General features: G+C 48.0%; 1 protein-coding gene across 1 annotated transcript in view; it reads left to right on the forward strand.

Annotated features, from left to right (window-relative positions):
* The first annotated feature begins 18999 nt into the window (after window positions 1–18999).
* LOC119968811 (protein downstream neighbor of son homolog) overlaps window positions 19000–23345 on the forward strand; it is a 47876-nt gene continuing 43530 nt past the window's right edge. The window contains exon 1 of the mRNA XM_038801625.1: window positions 19000–19645. Within this exon, the coding sequence (XP_038657553.1) occupies window positions 19286–19645 (360 nt within the window). The 5' untranslated portion in view covers window positions 19000–19285. The remainder of the gene's footprint in view (window positions 19646–23345) is intronic.

The following is a 23345-nucleotide window of genomic DNA, read 5'->3' on the forward strand; positions in this document are numbered from 1 at the left end:
GTTGGAAGGCACCTCAGGAGAAGCCTTTTAACCAGGTTAAGCAGGTACTTCAGTCTGATTGGTACATTTCGACCTTTGTAGGAATTCAGTACTTTTTTGCGATGCATCATCATATGGGGTAGGAGCTGTGTTATCCCATACAAGTCCGAGAGATCCATTGGGTACTTGTCAAGAACACTAACAGACCCAGAAAGAGGATAACCCTCAAATAGAGAAAGAAGGCCTGGTTATTATCTACTGCATCAAGAAGTTTTATCAGTACATATACTGGAGACATTTTACTATTATCATAGACCACAACCCACTTCTTTTAGGGCTCATCAAAGAAGACAAAGCAATTCCACCAATTGCTTCTGCTAGGATATAATGTTGGCCGCTGTTCTTATCGGACTATGAATATACCTTTGTACATCGGCCAGGTGTTCATATAGCCAATGCGGACGCCTAAAATATTCCACGGGTACGTGAGTCGTCCAGGGGTTCCCCCGTGTAGGTTTTAAGTTTCGTCGATGTTTTTGTTAGGGTTAGTGGCTGGAGTCCATCTTTGATTTTTCTAAATGCTGCCACTCCCATTACTGATACGGCCGCACCCGTGTCTATTTCCATGATTGTCAGCCGCCCGTTCACCCGTGGGGTAATCCTAATGGGTTCTGCTTTCTTCGTTGCAATATTATATAATTGTTCCCCTTCGGAGGAGGATGGGGCGTCTAGGTTGTGTACTTCCCTGCGTCCCCACCTGCTATTCCTCTTTTGCCACCTCCTTCTCGGGTTTCTGTCACTGTTACCCCACTCTGTCTGGTGCCAGAAACGGTCCTTCTCTGTTGGGGGAGCCTCAGCCGGTACTTCCCTCTGTCTCCAGTTAGTCCTGGCAGACTTGGGGGCAGTTCTGGGGTTTTCCTTTTTCCCTCTATTCCTCAGGCATTTCCTGAGAGCGCTTATCTGGTAGCAGGACCCGTTGTGGTAGTCCCTCTCACAGGTATCTACCTTCATTGGCGTGCCCTGTAGTTCCTGCGCTCCACTTGCTGCCTTTTCTAGGGACAGTGCGAGCTGTAACGCCTGCCTGCAGTCCAGCTCCGTTTCCGCCAACATGCGTTTCTGTATTGTGAGGTTGCACTAACCGGTCCCGAAGCATTTCATTTTAGCGTCGGGCCGAACTCACATTTTTCCACCAGCCTTCTCAGGCGGGTCAAGAAATTTGTGACTGACTCCCTGTCTTCCCGCTTCGCTGTGTAGAATCTGTACCTACACAAAATTGCTCTTTCACCAATTCCGTTAATTCTTGTAAAGTTTTCGTGTCCGGCGCATCGGGATAAATTAGACTAGACCGAGGGTCCGCACGCCGACAGCAGGATAACCCGTTTCCTTTTGTCTGTAGTTATATCATTGGCCCGGAAGAAGTAACACATTCTCTCCACAGACTGGGACCAGTCCTCAATAGCCGGGTCGAATGCTTCTAACCTCCCAAAAAACAGCACTTTTAAAATGGCAAGGCTTACCCTCCGAGTGCGGCAGCTGGTCTCCGCAAAATTCGTAGTTTACCTCGTCGCCACTGTAGTAATCCACGGGAGGCAGGAGTTCCGTCACTACACCAATATTTATTTACAATAACAATATTACAGGAACAGCTCCAAACAGTGCTGCTAGCAGTCCAGTCAACTTAAGACTGGCTTACAAAGCTTACACAGGTGCTTATATGGGCCCCCTCAATGAGCTATCATTGACGGAGCTCATACTCCAATTGGCCAACCAATAAAGCCAATTGGAGTTCATTACAGGTGCAAAAGTTGTTTCTGACTCTATGACTTGCTCTTGCCCATTAACTTGTCATTTCAGTTTGCCCCTTGATATTTATAGCTTGATTGTAGGCTGTTTCCGTTCAACTTTCATGGAATATTTTGAATTAATGTACGGTCTACAAAAAAGAAAATGCTGATGTATGCAGCTGAAAAAGTCTTCATCATTTCTTTTACTTATCCCTAGGCATAAGATTCCTTTTGCAGAATCAAAGATTGTTGAATTGATACAACACTAAATACTGCCGCAATCATGTTTGAGCGGCGGGTGGGACGAAGGGGAATCAGTGGGGGGTTGGATGCGTGGCGCCATGGGCTGGGGCTACCAGGCTAGCTGGACGGGCTAGTTGACGGAAGCGCAGTGGAGGGTGAGAAGATGGTCAGAGTGAAGGGGGTTGGAGTGGAGAGTTGGTGGGGGGGGGGGGGGGGGGAGAACTGCTGACAGGGGAGGGGTTTTTAAAAGATGGTATGGGGAGGGTCAATGACGGTGGGTGCCCAAAGGTGGGCCTGATGAGGTGTGGGACGTGGGCTGGAGGCTGGCTCAGGAGGGGCTATGGTTGATCGGGCGGGGGGACGGGGGGGGGGGGGGGGGGGGGGGGACCAGACTGATCACGTAAAACGTGCGAGGGTTTAATGGGCCAGTCAAGGGGGCACATGCGTTCGCACATTTGAGAAGCTTAAAGGCGGACGTGGCTCTGCTACAGGAGACACATCTGAAGATGGTGGATCAGACGAGGCTCAGGAAAGGGTGCGTAGTGCAGGTAATTTATTCGGGGATAGATTCTAAAATAAAGGGGGTGGCGATTTAGATCAACAAGCAGGTGGCGTTCCCCAAGAGTGGGGGACTCTGGGGGAAGGTATGTTATGGTGAGTGGGAAATTGGAGGCGATGCCAGTGGTGCCGGTGAATATTTATGTTCCGAACTGGGACGCTGTGGAGTTTATGAAGCGGGTGTTGGGGAAGATCCCCGATCTGGACTCGCATCGGCTGATTATGGGGGGCGGGGGGGGGGGGGGGGGGGGGGGGGGTTATAATATGGCTCTGGATCCAAGGCTGGCTCGGTCGAGCTCGATGTCAGGGAGGGTGGCGACGGCAGCGAAGGAGCCAAGGGGATTTATGGAGCACATGGTGGGGGGGTGGATCCGTGGAGGTTTGGGAGGCTGAGAGTAAAGGAATTTTCATTCTTTTCCAATATGATCAAGCTGTACTCCCGAATTGACTATTTTATTTTAGATAAAACACTGCTTGGGGGGGGAGGGGGGGGGGGGGGGGCGGGGGTGGACATTGAGTACTCGGCGATACTGGTGTCAGATCACACCATGCAGTGGGTGGACTTGTGGGTGAGTAAGGGTAGGGGCCAGCGCCCACAATGGAGGCTGGATATGGGGCTGTTGGCAGAGGAATAGGTGTGTGAGCGAGTAAGGGAGGCCATTCAGGGGTATGTGGCGATAAATGATACGGGGGACGTCTCGACAGCCACGGGATGGGAGACAATGAAGGCAGTGCTGAGAGGGAAGTTCATATCGATACTGGCAAATAGGAAGAAGGCGGAGCGGGTGGAGATAGAAAGGCTAGTGGAGGAGGTCTGCAGGTGGACAGGAGGTACTCAGAAGCCCCGGAGGCGGAGCTGTTGAAGGAGTGGCAGAAGCTGCAGATGGAGTTTGGATTGTTGTCCACGGGGAAGGCGGTGGGGCAGTTGAGAAGGGCGATAGGGGCATGTATGAATATGGTGAGACGATGAACAGGATGCCGGTGCACCAGTTGAGGAGGCAGCGAGGGAGATCGGGAAGTGAAGGATGTCTGGGAATCACAGTTTTGAACCCGGTGGAGGTGAATGGGATGTTCAGGGATGTTTATAGTGGGCTGCCTGAGTCGGAACCCCCAGCTGAGGTGGAGGGGATGAGGCGGTGTTTGGGGGGGTTGGAGTTCCCAAGGGTGGAAGAGGAGCTGGTGGAGGGACTGAGGGCCCCAATTGGGCTGGTAGAAGTGGTGGAGGGGCTGGGCGCGATGCAGTAGGGCAAGCCCCGGTCCGGACGGGTACACAGTGGAGTTTTATAAAACGTTTTTGGGAGTTCTGTGGCCCTTGTTGGTAAGGGCGTTTAATAAGTGAGAAGGGAGTGCTCCCCGCCCCCCAACAATGTTGCAGGCTGCAATCTCTCTCATTCTGAAGCGGGATAAGGATCCTGAGCAATGTGGGGCATATAGGCCAATCTCCCTGTGAAATGTAGATGCCAAGTTATTGGGGAGGCATCTGCCGGCGAATATCAGGAGGTTGATAAACGTCATAATGATGCCCTATGAGGGTCGAGAGATGTAGGGGGTGGTCACCATGGATACGGATAAGGCCTTCGACAAGGTGGAGTGGGACTATTTGTGGGAGGTCCTGGGGCACTTTGGGTTTGGGGAGGGTTTTGTGGACTGGGTCCGGCTGCTGTATCAGGCACCGGTGGCAAGTGTGCGGCAAACCGGGTGAGCTCGGACTATTTTAGGTTGCACCGGGGGACGAGGCAGGGAGCTTTCGGTATTTGGGTATCCACAGGAGTGGGAGCAGCTGCACAAGCTGAATCTGGCTCAGATGAAGGAGCAAATGAATGGGGACTTTAGAAGGTGGGATGCGCACCTGTTGTCATTGGTGGGGAGGGTTCAGACGGTGAAGATGACAGTACTCCTGAGGTTCTTGTTTCTTTTCCAGAGCCTTCCAATTTTTATTCCCAAGGCTTTTTTGAAGAAGGTGAAAGTAGTGATTTCAGGATTTGTGTGGGCGGATAAAACCCCGCGGGTGAAGAAGGTGCTGCTGGAGCAGGGTCGAAGGGAGACGTGCTGGCCTTTCCGTACTTTATAAATTATTACTAGGTGGCAAACATAGCGATGATCAGGAAGTGAGGTGAGTAGTGGGGGTGGGGTCAGGATGGGAGTGAGTTGAGGCAGCCTCATGGAGGAACACGAGTTTGAGGGCACTATTAATGGCCCCTCTGCCGTTGTCGCCAGCCAGGTACTCCACAAGCCCGGTGGAGGTGGCGACCCTGAGGGTATGGGAACAGTGGCAGCATCACATGGAGCTGGAGGGGGTGTTGGTGTGAACGTGGGCACCTATATGTGGCAACCACCGGTTTGTTCCGGGGGGGGGGGGCTGGATGGGGAGTTTCAGGGGTAGCGGCGGGCGGGGATCAAGCGGTTTAGGGATTTGTTTATAGATGGGGGCTTTCCGTGTTTGGAAGAGTTGGCGGAGGAGTTTGAGCTGCTCGGAGGGAACAGGTTCTGCTACTTGCAGGTGAGAGACTTTGTGCGGAGGCAGGTATTGACTTTTCCCGCACCTGCCTCCCCAGGGGCTACAAGATAAGGTGGTGTCGAAAACTGGAGTGGGGGAGGGGACGCTATTGGAGATTTATAAGGAGCTGATGGAATGGGAGGGAGCCCCGATAGGGGAGGTGAAGCGGAAGCAGGGCCGGTTTTAAGCCTATTTGACCAATTTCATCAAATTGGGCCCCGCACCTTAAGGGGGCCCCGCGCCAGCGGCGACAGAGTTACCGTTTGAAGCCTTTTCTGTATTCTAAGAGGAACTATAGGGTAGTTTTTACTTTTGGGGAACGCACCGCATTACCGTCGACAAATCCTTCAGCCCTGCGCCGCCAAATCCTTCCGCCCGGGTAAGTAAGTTTCAAAATTTTAGTATATCAAGCATTTAATGTTTTTTTTTGGTTAAAGACGAGCATACTACACGAAATATAAACATACGTAAATTTTTACTTTTGTAGAGTAGGGGGCCCGCCACCACTTTTCTAATTGGGCCCGCAATTCCTAGCACCGGCCCTGAGCGGAAGTGGGAGGAAAAGCTGGGTGGGGAGATGGAGGCTGGGTTGTGAGAGGACGCCCTGAGGCGAGTCCTCATCCTGTACCAGGTTCAGCCTGATACAATTCAAGGTGGTCTACAGGGCGCATATGATTGTGGCCCGGATGAACAGGTTTTTTGAAGGAGTGGAGGATAGGTGTAGGCAGTGTGCGGGTGGGCCTGCGAATCATGTCCATATGTTTTGAGCATATCCGAGGCTTAGGGTATTCTGGTAGGGGTTTGCCGACGTCATGTCGGAGGTGCTAACGGTCAGGGTGGTTCCGAGTCCAGAAGACCCGGGAGTCCAAGGAGTGAGAGAGGCCAATGTCTTGTCCTTTGGCTCCCTGATAGCCCGGAGACGGATTTTATTGGCATTGAGGGACTCGGAGCCCCCAAAGTCGGAGGTGTGGGTCAGTAACATGGTGGGATTTCTCCGGCTCGAGAAGATTACGTTCGCCCTGAGGGAATCGGTGCTAGGGTTTGGTAAGAATTAAGCTGTCAGCAGTGGGGGGGGGGGGGGGGGGGTTTGTAGCACAGACCTTACTGTGTTTCCTTTAAAAAATCAATTTATGTGTAATTTGAAAGACATTCCTAAATTCTTCTGTTTGAAGGTTAATGTCTATGAATGCACTCTGATGTCATCTGCACCTCTTTTCCTCCACCCGAATCATGGTCCACTTACTACACCTAGTGGTAAAACAGAAATTCAGCCAAATGCTCTTTGTTTTGTAGTTCTTCAGGTGGGTAAAAGGTCAGCAACTATTTTTACCTGAAGAACCATTTAAAGGAAAATATGTCTGAAACAACAAGTACTGGGAACCACAAGATTTAAAAACTCAGTATTTCTAAACCAAATACTTGGCAAATTGACAAGCGTCTCTGGTAGAATGAGCAAAAACATATCTGAAAAATAAACTACATGTATTGAATTTATGTTTCAATGGAAACAAAGACAAAATTAAAGTAGACCTAGGTGAAATATTAAAATTTTTGATACTTTTGATGACAATTATCTTAAGTTATGTTTGAATAAACTTTTAACTTAAGATGCATGGAATTAAGACAAGTTTATCAGCGTTAATTCTTGTGCTGAAAGATAGTGGGCTGGATTCTCTGCTTCCCCAGCTGTGTGTTTCTCTTCACTGATGGCGGGATTCTTGTCTTCCCACCACTTGTCAATCGGGTTTCCCATTCAAGCCACCCCATGCTGCCAGGAAATCCATGGGCGGGGACACGCTGCCAGCGGGAAAAGTGAATTGCGACGTCCGGACAATTCCGGCCACTTTCTTTCAAAAATTATTTTTACTGAGGTTTTTCATTTTAACAAACAAACAACACAACAAAACCACAGGGATGGTACAGAAGTACAGGAAAAAGTAAAGGCTCAATATAAGGGCGGCACAGTGATTAGCACTGCTGTCTCACAGGGAGCCGGGTTATTGCCAGGGACCCAGGTTTTTTTCCGACCTCGGGTCTGTGTGCTCTTCCCATGTCTGCATATGTTTCCTCCGGGTGCTCCAGTTTCCTCTCACAGTCCAAAAATGTGCATGTTAGGTGGAATGGCCATGTTAAATTGCCCTCCAGTGCCGATTCTTTCAAGGAGTAGAAGATGTGTGTGAACGTTGCGGGGGGGCCCCAGTTAATCACGTTCATACGTTTTGGTCCTGTCCAAAGCTAGAGGATTACTGGAAGGAGGTTTTTAGGGTAATTTCTAAAGTGGTGCACATGAAACTGGACCCGGGCCCCCGGGAGGCCAGATTTGGGGTGTCGGACCAGCCAGGGTTGGAAACGGGCACGGAGGCAGATGTTGTAGCTTTTGCCTCGTTGATCACCCGAAGGCAGATGCTGATGGATTGGAGAGCAACCTCTCCACCCTGTGCCCTGGCGTGGCGGGGGGTCCTGTTGGAATTCTTGACCCTTGAGAAGGTTAAGTTTGAACTGAGGGGAAAGATGGAGGGATTCTACAATTCATTATTATTCATTATGCATTTTCAAGAACTGGATAACATCGAACATTAGTTGGGGCGGGTGGGTGAGAGGGTTGGGGGTAGGGGACTGTGTGTGTTAATGGCGACTATGGGTGATCCCTAATTCCTTTTTGTCATTTGTTTGTGTGACCATGCGGGCTAATGTTTGGCGTTTGATGGGAGGATGGATCGTTGTTATTGATATGGGGATTGATATATTTGTTACTGATTATTGTTTATTGTTGGTGTGAAAAAGGAGAATAAAAGATTTTTTTTTTTTAATTGCTCCCTAGTGTCCAAAGGTTACGTGGGGTTACAGGGTTACAGGGATAGGGCAGGGGAGTGGGCCGAGGTAGGGTACGCTTTCAGAGGGTCGGTGCAGACTCGATGGGCCGACTGGCCTCCTTCTGCACTGTAGGTATTCTATGATTTTATGATTCTGTACAGGAAGACAGAGGGGAACAGGAGAACAACGGTATAACTGGGTCAATACCATCATTAGACATAATTTAATACCTGAAAAAGTCCCATCAAAGAAGGGAGAAACAGCATAAGGCCAGGACGGCGATTTAGAGGGGGTGGAGATTCGGCAATTGGTGTCAAACCGGTGCCTGCATTCTCTGCCCGATCACCATTCTCCATTTCGGCATCGGGCTACGGAGAATTCCGTACGTTGTCTTTCTTGGCAAATTTGTATGCTACTTCCTTGAATCATAAAATCATGGATCGAATACTATCCCTAATTTCCCTTGTAAACCATGGATTGGACGCTTTTCCTGTTTTATTTTTGTGCCAGACAGGAATAAACAATTGTTGCAGTTCATCCATGCGCTCTTTGAATGTTTGCCATTGCCTATCCACTGCCATCCCTTTAAGTAACATTCCCTAATCGATCAAAGCCAACATATGCCTCATTTTATTGTAGTTTTGTTTGTTAAGATTCAGGATCCTAATCTCAGAAGCAACTACTTCGCTCTCCAACTTGATGAAAAGTTCTATCATATTATGGTCGTTCATCCCCAAGGGGTCGCACACAACTAGGTTGCCAATGATTCTGTTCTCATTACACAGTACCCAGTCGAGGATAGCCTGTTCTCTAGTTGGCTCCTCAACATATTGATCCAGAAAACCATCCCGCATAGACTCCAGGAATTCCTCCTCTACAGTATTGTGGCTAATTTGATTTTCACAATCTATATGCAGATTAAAATCACCTATAATTGCAGTTGTTCCTTTATCATATGCGTCTCTAATTTCTTGTTTAATGTCATTCCCACCAATATCACTTCAGTTTGGGGGTCTATACATACTGCCCACTAATGTTTTTTGCCCCTGCTGTTTCTCAGCTCTACCCATGCAGAATCCGCATTGTCGGAGCTAATATCCTCCCTCATGATTCTGTTAATTTCCTCCTTGACCAGCAATGAAACCCCAGCGCTGTTTCCTTTTTGTCTGCCTTTCCTAAATACTGAATGCCCCTGGACATTCAATTCCCATCCCTGGTCACCTTGCAGCCATGTCTCCATAATCCCAGCTATATCATACCCGTTCACATCTATTTGCGAGATTAGTTCATCCATTTTATTGCGAATTCTTTGCACGTTAAGGCTCAAAATCTTTAAGTTTACCTTTTTAACATTAAGTCCCGCTCCCAATATTTTTCACTGTGACCCTGTTTGAATCTGGTTATTGGTTTATCTGCCTATCACTTTTCGTATTCCCATGTCTGTCTTTTGCTTTTTCCTTATTTCCTCCTCCTCTGACTCCTTGCATAAGTTTCCATCCCCCTGCCATATTAGTTTAAACCTTTGCCAACCATTCTGGCAAATACTTTCCGTAGGACATCAGTCCCGGCCCTGCAACCAACCCCTTGCCCCCTTACTCTTCATCACATTTCCCTTTTCCTTTAGTTTCACAGAAGGCAGCCTCCACAGTGCTCAACACGTATTGTGTTTGAGATCCAATGTCCAAATCCCGGAACGCCAGTTGGCACAAGTGCCAGCACCCCACATCCAGTGCAATATGACTGGCAGTTTTCATTACCATACGCACCTCGATGTTCTCCCAAGGTTGGTGAACCTCGCTTCGCCATCTCTTCTCGTCTTTTTCCCATTTCATCTTCTTCATCATATCTCTTCATCTAGCTTCTGCTTGTGCAACTTTACCTTGTGCAAAACTCAACGATACAGGGGAGCAACCCCCTTAAACACAGAAAATAATAATCTTTATTATTGCCACAAGTAGGCTTACATTAAGTAGGCAATGGTGTTACTGTTAAAAGCCCCTAGTCGCCACACTTTGGCGCCTGTTCGGGTACACTGAGGGAGAATTCAAAATGTCCAATTCACCTCACAACACATCTTTCGGGACTGGTGGGAGGAAACCGGAGCACCTGGAGGAAACCCACGCAGACACGGGGAGAACTTGCAGACTCCGCACAGACAGTGACCCAAGCCAGGAATCGAACCTGGGACCCTGGCGCTGTGAATCAATGGTGCTAACCACTGTGGCACCGTGCCTCCCTTTGTATAGATAACCATGCCTTGTGGTCTTAGCCACAAACTCATTGCAAGGAGTAGCTAGGACAAGTAATGTTACGTATGAACAATGGACTTAGAGATGGACCTCTGGGGTGGGTTCCTCGTGTCCTGCAGAGTTGCAATCAGCAACTTCATTGGGTATTGCGACCCCCCACTCTGAGAACTCATTGGCTGAGGGCCAGAGAACTTTTTGGAAAGGCATGAAGAGGGGTAATAAAGAGTGACCCCCCAGAATCCTCCCCAGCGAAGACTCGGCACAGAGGTAACAGAAGATTAAATGACAGACCAGAGACGGAAGGACCCATCTTTGCAAATGATGGCCCTGAGACAACTGTCATGTGAGTGTCCCTTTAAGAAAGGATTAGTCTCCTACCATGTGACTTGTAGCACATTGGGCTGTGGCTGTGAGGATTTTTTTTTCAGGTTTCAGTTTCAGTTTGCCTGCTTTGGACTACAGAAGGAGAAAGAAGTGCTATCCCTGTATTTCTCTTTTTCATTTTAAAAAGCTGTTCCAATAGAAAGCCCATTGGGTGTTGCAAACCACCTTGTTAATTTTAAAGATATAGTTGCTTTCCGGAAGGAGTTTGAAACTGCTGGTTGGACCTGGATCAGAATTTCAGGAAAAAAAGGACAAGTCCCATTCAAGTGACAAGACAATGTGCTGGGCCATGCCTTAAAAAAAGGCTTTGATTTATTGGATTTGTGGTAGTGCCAACATGCTGGAATGTACAACAACTCCCTTAGGACGGCATGGTAGCGCACAGTTGCTTTACAGCTCCAGGGTCCCAGGTTCTATTCCTGGCTTGGGTCGCTGTCTGTACCGAGTCTGCACGTTCAGGTGTGGATTTCCGCCGGGTGCTCCGGTTTCCTCCCACAGTCCAAAGATGTGCAGATTAGGTGGATTGGCCATGCTGGGTTACGGGGATAAGGTGGATGTGTAGGCTTAGGGGGAATGATCTTACCAAGGTTGGTGCAGACTCGATGGGACGAATGGCCTCCATCTGCAGTGTAAATTCTATATGTGACTGGTCATCTGGGTGGAGGCCGGTGGTTACTCAACTCTACGGTGGCAGGCCAATCTTAGTGTCATCTGCCCTTCAGCCACCCCCTCATCCTCCAGGGCCCGTTCTTTGTGAGGTGGGGGAACAAGGACACTGATTTCTGGCACCCGCCGCCCGTGTGGGCCCTCTCCCATCTGTTATGGGCCAGCCTGTCCTATGGGGCATAGAGGGCACGTGAACTGTACGCGGGGTGGGGGGGGGCATGGGGGCTGGAATGCATGGGGGCTGGGAATGCATGGGGGCAGACATAGGCACCACTATTCTGGCGTGGTACATGGCATGGTGCTGGGCAGGGACTGTGCCAGGTACATGGGGGTGGGGGTGACAGGCAGGACCGGTGCTGGAGGCTGATGCCAACAGACGTGCGTGGCCCGGTGAATGTCATTTAGCTTTTTGCGGCACTGCATGCCCGGTCTTCCTGGTCACGCTCCGGGGACAGTGCCAGGCACATGGTGATCGAGGGGGGTGGGGGTGACTTGCAGGACTGGTGCTGGAGGCTGATGCCAATAAACCTGTGTGTCCCGGTGTATGTCATTTAACATTTAACGGCACTGCATGGTGGTCTTCCTGGACGTGCTCCCTGCGCTGGCGGCCGCTGCTACTTTCTCCCAGGCGACACTCATCTTCGGCGGAACTGGTTATCCCTGCCCGACTCCACTGCATCCAATAGTCTAGCCAGGTCCGCATCTCCGAACCTTGGATCTGGTCTCTTTGATGGCATGGCTGCATGCTGTGTGGGGTTTGGTCTGCGTGATCGGTGTAAGTGCTGGTCCCCCTCGTTAGCAGGGCGCTGGTGTGCGTGGCCCCGGTGAATCAGCCGTCATGACAGCCATCTACATGTGAAGCCCATGGGGTCTCATTAAGTGGAGCAATTAATGTTAGATACGGGTGACGGCCTTGCCGGGTCGGCTGTCGGGAAACTCCTGGTGATTCCCGCTTCCCACTACACTTCACCCGAATTCGGTTAGATCACGCTCAATAAGTTCAATTGTCGCTCATCTGAGTTTACAATTTTTAACGGGTACCATGTGGCCAGGAAGAAAGCAGCACAGAAGTTTTTTAAAATTCACTTCCAAGGTCAGTTACAGTAAGCACAACATTCTTAGTTACCAGAAGCTATTCTCAGTAGACTCATTTTTGTTCTCAGAAGACAGCCAGATTTTATAAAGTGAAACTTTCCAGGTCTATGGATGTGATGTGTGTTGGAAATATTTCAGTTAATGGAATCCAGCAGGGCTGTATTTGACGATTTGCATTCAGTCCCAAGAAATCCCATGAAACAGGGGTGCCATTAATCTCAGATGCAGTATGTTTCTTCACATTATTCTATTTTTATAAAATGTTCCCAATTGAAGTGAAACATGCTCAACCATTTATAAACAAAAAAAACTTTGTATTAGAGTTCACTCTTGGAATAATTCCTAAAATCAACGCTGAGTGCCATAATGTCCCAGTAAAGAATAAATTTTGTATTGAACTTCTAATAGATTCTGATGAAACACAAAACCTCAAATTAATATTTATTGCTGTAATGTAAAAACATTTAATTTAGTGTCAATGTAAACTAAAACTCTAAACCATTGTTCCGACACTTAAAAAGTAAACTACATTTAAAATGTCAATCTGCCAATGTCACTTCTTATCACATTAAGGTAATGCAAATCCTGCAGGTTTCCCAGTGTGAAAAGACAATGGGCGGGATTCTCCCTTTTGGGGACTAAGTCCCCATGCCCGCTGGAAAACGGGCTAGAATCTCTCCGGACATTTTCCTAGAAAGTCCGGGGTGATTCTCCGTTCTCCATGGGGCTAGCACAGCCCCGGTGTGCGTCCCGCAGCTCTGGCTACAGACGGGGCCTGCTGCCCAGGCTGCACATGCACGTGGCATCCGCATGTGGGGCGACGCTGACATGGAGGATGGAGATGTGGGCCGCGCGGAGGAAGGTAGGTCCTCCTCCGATCATGATCGCCCGCCGATCGGTGGCCCCCGATCACGGGCCTGCCCATCACTGAGGTTCCCCCCAGTGTCCGGTTTCCCCGCGGCCCCCCACCCCCCCTCCCAGGACCACCGCCATGGCCGCGGGTCAGTGCTCCCGCTGGGTGGTATCAGATTAGAACCACGCTGGTGGGACTCGTCAAAGTTCGGCCCATCAATCACCGGAGAATCGCCACTGGAGGCTTTTTCAGCGGTCCCCAACCGCCGCCGCATAGACCGCGCCACACGGCTGGCGGGCGACTCTCTGGTCCGTGGAGAATCTCGTCCCGGAGTGGTGGGATTCTCGCGCCGCCCTGGCGATTCTCTGGCCCGAGAGAATCCCACCCAATTATTTTATTAAACTGAAGTTCAGATTTCTTCGAGTCTCCCCAATCTTATTGGACAATGAGCTTAACTCATTAACTCATTAACCCAGGGGCTGGTTTAGCTCACTGGGCTAAATCGCTGGCTTTTAAAGCAGATCAAGCAGGCCAGCAGCACGGTTCGATTCCCGTACCAGCCTCCCCGGACAGGCGCCGGAATGTGGCGACTAGGGGCTTTTCACAGTAACTTCATTGAAGCCTACTCGTGACAATAAGCGATTTACATTTACATTTTACTTCACGAGCTAATGCTGTCTAAAAGTTAATACATGAAAGCACCTTGGAATCAACACAGTGTCCTACTGAGAGTGGAGGCCTCCACTAAATGTCATCTCACAGCCTTCTAAATCTGGGAAGTCCAAGGATTGAATCTGTAATCCATGGAACAGAGAGCTTGTGCTCAAATGCATTGTGTCATTGCACTGGCCACACAGGAAGGTTAATAAAATGCAAAGTCTCTTGTTGCTCTTTAAAGTTACTTAATTTATACAGCAATTTAAGTGCCATGGGATGTTTTACAAGTGCTAAATGAACTATATAAATACAAGTTGCCGCTGTTGATGCTTTTCTCACTGTAATAACTCCAGCAGAGGCCAGGCGAGGCAAAACAATGTTTATTCTTCAACAGAAAAGAAGCCCAGCGCTACATGTACAACACTATCATCAGATCACAGGAGCATTGGGAACACTAGTCCAGGTTGAGTCACAGTATTAAAGGTTACAAAAGCAAACCGTTATTGGGCGGACCTCCACCCAATCAATTCAAGAACTCGTACTGCACAAACTCCATGGGGTGATCAATCGTGGTCTTCGTGGGGGTTATATTATCTTTTCCCCCCCTTAAGTCCATTTCATCTCCCACGACAATGAGGCCTCTTCCACCTCCTTCTCTTCCACTCAGCCTCGAGTCTGTGGTAGGTGGAGCCGGATCGGAAAGTATGAAGCAGCCAAGTGACCTTTGCCCCCTCAAGGAGCGCCTGAGGGTCGCTGATAGAGGTTCATCATCAGCACTGGCCACTGGGGATAGACCAGTTTTGTTGGCCTCCATACCGATCCTGAGTCTTCATTGTCAGGGGAGCGGCCCTACAATCCTCTGTGAATTGTAGCCTGGTGCCAGAGACAGCCGCAACTGGGGTTGGAGATGTGGATTCAACTGGGACAGGCTTAAATAAATAAATAACCTTTATTGTCACAAGTAGGCTTACATTAACACTGTAATGAAGTTACTGTGAAAAACCCCATTCACCACATTCCAGCGCTTGTTTGGGTACACAGGGGGAGAATTCAGAATTTGCAGCTGGTACGGGAATTGAACCTGCGCTGTTGGCCTTAGTTCTGCATCATAAACCAGCTGTCTAGCCCACTGAGCTAAACTAGCTTCCTAAGCCTAAGGCGGTCAAGGTGCTTCTTAAGGACTTTTCCTTGGATCTTAACTTTGTACAGATAAGTTACGTTTATTATTTAAATGACAAAAATATTAAAACATGCCACTGTGCAGATAGACCTGGGTATCCGAGTACATGAGTCGCAAAACGTTGGTTTACAGGTGCAAAAGGTGATTAAGAAGGCGAATAGAGTTTTGTCCTTCATTGCTCGAGGGATGGAGTTTAAACTAGGGAGGTTATGTTGCAACTGTATAAGGTGTTAGTGAGGCCACACCTGGAGTATTGTGTTCAGTTTTGGTCGCCTTACCTGAGAAAGGACGTACTGGAGCAGGAGTGTGCACAGAGGAGATTCACTAGGTTAATCCCAGAGTTAATGGGGTTGGATTATGAGGAGAGGTTGAGTAGACTGGGACTGTACTCGTTGGAATTTAGAAGGATCGGGGGGATCTTCTGGAAACATATAAAATTATGAAGGGAATAGATAGGATAGATGTGGGCAGGTTGTTTCCACTGGCGGGTGAAAGCAGAACTAGGGAGCATAGCCTCAAAGTAAGGGGAAGTAGATTTAGGACTGAGTTTAGGAGGAACTTCTTCACCAAAGGGTTGTGAATCTATGGAATTCCTTGCCCAGTGAAGCAGTTGAGGCTCCTTCATTAAATGTTTTCAAGATAAAGATAGATAGTCTTTTGAAGAATAAAGGAATAAAGGGTTATGGTGTTCGGGTGGGAAAGTGGAGCTGAGTCCACAAAAGATCAGCCATGATCTAATTGAATGGCGGAGCAGGCACGAAGAGCCAGATGGCCTACTCCTGCTCCTAGTTCTTATGTTTTCCCTAAAATGACACCAGGGACACAACTGGAGCCGTCACCGAAGTTTCGCACATACGCGGCGTCCCCGTCTTCCACGCTCTCTCAGGCCTTCTGGTGTCATAATTCCTCTATTGATTTACCGTATATACTCGCGTATCATGTGACTTTTGAAGACCTAAACTGTAACCTAAATTTGGGGGGTCGCATGATACGCGAGAAACAAAATTCGCGGGTGTTTTACTTGCTGTTTTTTCTGATGGGAAGATGTTCAGCCACTTGACGTTTCCATTCATAAAAACATGAATGGAAACGTCAAGTGGCTGAACATCTTCCCATCAGAATGCTGTGGTCAAAATCTGAAGAGTAGTATTCACAGAATTTGCGGGTGTTTTACTTGCCGTTTTTATGAATGGAAACGTCAAGTGGCAGAACGACGCTAGTAAAGCCAGCTGGAAAGCTGTTCGATTCGCAAACAGCTTTCACAACAGAATCCACTCTGCAGAATCCACAGACAATGATACCATTTGGAAGTTTTAGTTTGGGCATTAATTCCCAAAAAAGTGACTCGCATGATACACGAGATATAGCATAAAATCATGTTTTGGGGACGAAAATTTAGGGGTCGCATGATACGCGAGATCGTATGATACGCGAGTATATACGGTATCTGTTTAGACTAGTGTTTTCAATCTTTTTTCCGGGATCCACTTTTACGAACTGGCCGACCTTCATGACCCACGCCGGCTGACCTTTGCAACACACCATTATTTCTTACCATTAATGTGACAGGTGAGCCTGCTTGGTCCTCATGATCTCACTTGCTTTGTCATTCAATGTTACATTTCCGCTCAGGACTTCAGCTGCATCCTTTGAAAAAAATCAAGAGGTTTGTCCTCAAACTCGTCGTGCGTAGTCTTCAAATGCCTTTGAAGTTTTGAGGGTTTTTAACTTTCATTTACCAGTACCTCCCTGCATGTTAACACACAGGGGCTTTGCATCTTGATTTGCATTGACACAATTAATGAAGTCACATCTCAAAATTTCATTTTTATACTGGTATGTTCCAGATTTGTTTTTTCTTTTTTGGCTGTTCACCAGAGGCCCTGGAGCTCTGCCTACAGCTCAAACCAGCGCTGCTTTGTCCGCCTGTGGACTCCCCTGAGAAGCTTTCTCCAGCAGACTCAGTTGTTAGATCCTGGCCTGTTTGTGTCTCCGGCCCTCTCTTCCTTCTTACAGAATGACCCATCTTCAGTCCTGTTGCTTGCTGGCAACTACAAAATGGAGGAATCTCTCCTCCATGATTTTGCGGACAACGTACAGATGAACAGAGTGCTTGATGTCATTGTACGTGTCGGGCACATGACCTGTTATCTGTCACCACTTCTGGCTTTGAAGACTCCATTATTTGTATTTAAAGGCTGGTCGTGGCCAACAGTCTCAATTGAAAGGCCATTCGTGATGGCTAGCACTCTTAAAAGCCGGTCGCACCTCCCATGATCGGGAACGAGAACCATTGTTCTGCGACCCTCCCGACAGTCGCCCGCGGGTCACAACCCTGAGTTTGAAAAACTCTCCACCTTCCCCACCAAATTAGGAAATAGCAGGCTCAGCCTGGTGCAAAGTCGTTGACCCATAAATAGTTTAGAGAACTCACAATAATTCCCGTACCAGCTTCCCCGGACAGGCGCCGGAATGTGGCGACTAGGGGCTTTTCACAGTAACTTCATTGAAGCCTACTCGTGACAATAAGCGATTTTCATTTTCATTTTCATTTCATTTCATAATGATTGAGTATCAGGCCTGCAGCCTGTAAGTGCTGTAACACTGTTCCTTTCCTGGCATCATGCTCCAAGGTGGTGGATCCACAAATGATATCATCCATACGACAGATGACTCCTTCCAGCCCTTCAAAACCATTGTCATGGTGCATTGAAAGATCTCAGACACTGTGGCAATTCAAATGGTAGGCAATTGAAACAATATCTCCTGAAGGGTGTGATGGAGTAGCATGGATACAATCGCATCTCACCTGGGTGTGGGACCTTCCTTGGGATAAACAAACACACTGACTTGGCATTTGGCTTTCAGGTAATATGGTAAGTCATCTGGAGTTTCCCCAGTCCTGTGAATTGTTTCAAATTTTTTCTCAAATCTATCCCATTTGTCCTAGCTGTTCAGTTTATCCATTGTAAATAAGTTGTAAATCTGAGTGATCTCCGGTTCAGTAATGAGCACTCCTGATTTATTTTCCCTGAGAACAAAGTGTGACAGTCATCTGCCCTGGTATCTTCAGTGGGATGCCTCCTGGACCATGAAGCTGAATGGTAGATGGCTGGAGAAACTCAGGGTTCAGCCACTGTTCGGTATCAGAAGGGGCTTGCGGCCTGTGTAGCAGAGGACCAAAGGACGTGGGTGGGAACATAAGGCTGGAGGTGGGGTAAGGTGACATGCTTGATGGGGTACCGAGAGCCAGTTAGATCACTGAAGACACAGGCAATGGGCAAATGAAACTTGCACCTGGTTAAACCACAACTTTGGACAAGTTGAAGTTTGTTGATATTGTTGGATGGGGCTGGTTTAGCTCACAAGGCTAAATCGCTGGCTTTTAAAGCAGGCCAGCAGCACAGTTTGTTTCCTGTACCAGCCTCCCCGGACAGGCGCCGGAATGTAGCGACTAGGGGCTTTTCACAGTAACTTCATTGAAGCCTACTTGTGACAATAAGCAATTTTCAAATTTTCATTTCATGGAAGGTCAATAAAGACTTTTAGCAGGAAAATGGCTGAGTGAAATAGAGGCAATGATGGAAATGGACAGACTTGGTGATTGACAGGAATAAAGTTCAGCTCTGGGTTGAGCTATGTGCAGTTTAGCCTTGTATCATTCAACCGAAGTGAATAGTAGAGAATTGGCCATTTTAAGTGGTCTGATTTTAGCATTCGTTTGGTACTTTTCTTACTAACCCATTTTGTTTATTTACTGATCTCAGAGATTTCCCTCATTACCAACCAAGTATTTTCATTTACCCCCAACTGTTCAAGCTGTATTAAATTTTGCACTTGAACAAAGCTGACCCCAGGGTTAAAAAAGCAGTTACCCTAAATTCCCAATCCTGATGAAACCAACACAATGCACATGCGCAATACCACCACCGCTCGTCGGCTGGAAACAACCCCGGAAAGCCTGACGGGGAGCACACCGCGCCTGCGTGGGGAAGGGGCGGTGCCCCACTTGCACATGCGTACTAGCTCGGCGGGAAACGTTGAACTGGCAGCTCGCGCGAAATTGTTTAAAAAACTTTCGTCCGCTGGTGGAGACGGTGACACTTGGCGGATTGTGTGTGTTTTTTTTAAAAGGTGGAAATAAAAACGGGAAAAGTTTCAAACCGCTGCGTCTGAAAACGATCTGCACACCGAATTTTATTTTTTTGATTAATTAAAAATTTTATTTTTTAAAAATTAAATGAACAATCAGTCCCTGGGTTTCAGGTCGGAACTCCGCTTCGTTCTGTCCATCCGATATTCGCCGCCTGACTTTAAAATAAAAACATGTCGACCGTGCAGCTGGCCGGCTATTCCCCCAGTTTCAAGAAGCCGGCGGAGACCCTGAGGCTGAGGAGGAAGCGGGCCCGCAGCTCGCCGCGGCTCTGCCTCTCCTCGGAACCACCATCCCCGGCGGAGAACCAGCAGCCGGATCGCCGCCGCCACGACGGCGTCAACAGCAGCAAACGGCAGAGGAGCGGGAGGAACCCGTTCGTCAACATCGGCAACAGCGAGCGGCTGTGGGCGGCAGAGGCCGGGGCAGGCTGGCCCGAGGAGAGCGGCAACCCCCTGCACCGCTCACTGTCCGACCAGGAGCGCAGCGCCCGGGCCCACACCGCCGCGCCAGGCAACAAGTGGGATGCCCAGGTGTCACTTACAAAATATTTTTTTAATGCAAGTTAGAACGTGTAAAATAACCGGGTGAAGGCGTTAACAACCAGCCAGCATGGCATTTAAGACGTTTTTTTTTTCACAAAAGCTAAACTGCGCCGGATCTGAAATAACTGCTGTCGTTCTAGAGAGCAAAATAATAATGTGGGTTTTTTTCAAATGTATTATTTTGATAGAGTGCAGAAGGAGGCCTTTCGGCCTGTCGAGTCTCCACCGTCTCTTTTTGAATGAGCTTCCCATTTACACTCCCCCGCCTTATCCCGGTGACCCCTAGCCCTGTACATCAAAGGGCAATTTAGCGTGGCCAATCCACCCACCCTGCATATCTTTGAGCTGTGCGAGGCAGCCGGAGGAAACCCACACAGACAGTCGCCTGAGGTGGGAATTGAACCCGAGTCCCTGGTGCTGTGATGCAGCAATGCTAACCACTGCCACCGTGCTGCCCCAGTTGTGTGAATCTATTTCAAAACATATTTTCTGCATAATTTCGGAGGAATTGTTGAGTTGGATGTTGCAGAACCCACAGAGGGCAGCAACTGATAGAGTAATGCATCCCACCTACAGATACTCATTCAATGCCAGCCAGTCCCTCTGTGGCAAGAAATGACCGCAAACTTAATAATAATAATCTTTATTGTCACCAGTAAGCTTCATTAATGCTGCAATTAAGTTACTGTGAAAATCCCTTAGTCGCCACATTCCGGCACCTGTTCGGGTACATGGAGGGAGATTTCAGAATGTGCAAATTACCTAACAGCACGTCTTTCGGGACTTGTGGGAGGAAACCCACGCAGGCACGGGGAGAACGTGCAGACTCCGCACAGACAGTGACCCAAGCCGGGAATCGAACCCGGGTCCTTGGCGCTGTGAAGCAACTTTGCATTTATTATAAAAGGCATCTCAGATTTTAAATGGAGCAGCCGTAAAATTGAGAAATCGTGTGTGGCAGGAAGAGGTAATGTTTCAGCCTGGCAATCTTTTCCCTGTACCTTGAGTCACCTCCACTCTTGATTGCTGCCGTGCCAAAATCAGACTAGCAATAATTCCTGGGGATGTCAGTGCGAGAGTTGGTGCAGGTCACCAGCTGTGGGCAGGGGTCATGGGGGGGGGGGGGGGGGGGGACAGGTTTACAAACAGGTTTAGCAGTTGTAACAATAATGGTCGTCTCTTACTGATGATGAAAATGAAATTAAAATCACTTATTGTCACGAGTAGGCTTCAATGAAGTTACTGTGGAAAGCCCCTAGTCGCCACATTCCGCCGCCTGTCCGGGGAGGCTGGTACGGGAATCGAACCGTGCTGTTGGTCTGCTTTAAAAGCCAGCGATATAACTGAGTGAGCTAAACCAGCCCATGTGAGCATGAACTATCACCAACTGTTTTTTTTGCCTTCCGAATCAGAACAAGACGTTCTATTAGATGCATTGGCATCTAATCGACTGTTATTACCAGGAAAAGGATCAGGGAAGGATATGCATGGAACGGCAGCACTGAAAGCTGAATATCAAGATCTGTCCCCTAGATGCCCCCAGGGCATGATGGTTCAGAAGTGACTCCAGGCTCAAACAGGAATCTCTTTTCTCCTAGTATCCGAAGAATCATCTGCATATAGTGAAAATGAACACTCGCTGTATCGAGGATGCCTGGGTGACCTTCATGGATACAATGTACTTCACTGCTCCAGAGGCCCTTGGCCCCACCTCAAGACTGGCTCGTTAGAAAGCACTGGAGGAGAAGCATCCCCTCTATTTGGTTTATCTTGATGACAAATCATCACTATCAAAACACTATGCCTACAGCAGCATCTGCAGAACTGTCCAAATTCAAGTGCAGAGAGATGCAAGACACTTACGTGAATTAGAAAGTAGATTTACTTCAGACCACAAAGACTGGATGAGATTTGATGATGCTCTAAATCTCCATCGTTCACCATCAACACTCTATCCTGACAGGTCAACACTTAACACAGAAAATGTCCAAATTCTAGAAAGATAAACAGTACATTTTCACCACTTTCTCAATTGACTTTCATACATCAGCTGCCACAGATTGCTATCATTTACTCTCTTGATCACTCTTCCACATTTAAAAACGATGAACGCAGTCAAACTGCTGTCTAGCAACAACGTTCCAGGAGCTGATGCTATCCCAGCTGAGATCTACAAGGCTGGAAGTCGATGCCTCCATTGTCCATCTGTACAAGCAGAATTGAAGTCGGCAACGGTCAGAGAAGAATCTCACTCCTCACTATCTCTGGTAAAATCTTCGCCAGAATCTTTCTGAACTGCACAGTGCAACATCTCAACCAACATTGCTGCTGACTGAGATGCAGTGCAATTTCAGAAAAGATCAAGGAACTATTGATATACTATTTGCAGTTAGACAGTTCCAGAAGAAATGCCAAGAACAGAACGTAGACCTCTACACCACATTTATCGACCTGATCAAGTCCTTTGGCACAGTCGGCTGTTGGTAGATAATGGAGAACTTCAGCTACCCTGACTGCATTCTTGTGCATATCCTTGATCAGAGTCTTTTGACTAATTTTTCCAGTCACTAATGGAGTTAACACACCTGCATGCTATCACTAACCCTTTTCATGTTTTTCTGTTATGCATTCTGATGCCTTCCATTATGGTGATCCTGGCATCAAAATTTGATAATCGCATGGATGGGAGGCTGCTCAATCTGAGACCACTCCAGGCAAAGACTAAAGTCTCCAAGGACATCCTTTGATTTCCTGTTTGCTGGTATCTGTGCCCGACCTTGAACCCAATGTTTCAGTCCTTGACTAGAAGCCGTCAACAGTGGACATATTCCCTCATCTCGGCAACACAATCTAGAATTGTCTATATTAACGACAAGACATATGCAAGAATTGCCAAAGCAAGTGACAGATTTCGAACATCAGTCAGTGTGTAAAGTCTGCCTATCAAAGTGAAATTCATAGAGCAATTCTGCCCACTCTGCCCTATGCATGAGAGATTTGGACTGTGTATCTGTCATGCCAAAAAAACTCAACCATTACTTGAGGTGCCTTCAGAATCTTCTGAAGATCCGATGACAGATCAAAATACCAGACATAGATGCTCACCTGAGCTAGAATGCCAAACATCCACACTATATTGAGATAGATTAGAGTTGGCTGGTCAGGTAGTCAGTTGCCTGACATTGCTTACAGAGGTGAATCTTCTATGGAGAACTTGAGCCTATGATGCACTCAAAACGATCAAAGGAAGTACTGTAGGGACACAGGGCAAACAACCCCGAGTCTTGGGTGAAGCTTGACCAGGATCACTGCACCTGGCACAACCAAATAAAAAATGTTGTGACCTTCAAAAGCAAGCACAAATCAGAGGCAGAGAGGAAATCTAGAGTTACTAATTCTTCTAAAACTCAGTTGTCTGCATTATCCTGTTCTAATTTGTAGCAAAGCTTTCTGGGTGCTGATCAGCACTCTTAGTGCCAAGAAACATCTGGCTATTCAACGCGACTCACTTTGAATAAGAGGCCTAAATGGGGAGTGCGCGACCGAGGCTGCAAATAGCCCCGTTTGTATGGGGAGGTCCGCTCACTGGAACTCTGTTATGACGAGACATTGGGATGCCATTTAAAATGGCACCCAAACCTCCGAGGCTCTGAAAAAAAATCCACGACCAACCCCCAGCCCAAAGGCA

The sequence above is a fragment of the Scyliorhinus canicula genome, chromosome 7, assembly GCF_902713615.1.
Source record: "Scyliorhinus canicula chromosome 7, sScyCan1.1, whole genome shotgun sequence".
NCBI lineage: Eukaryota > Metazoa > Chordata > Chondrichthyes > Carcharhiniformes > Scyliorhinidae > Scyliorhinus > Scyliorhinus canicula.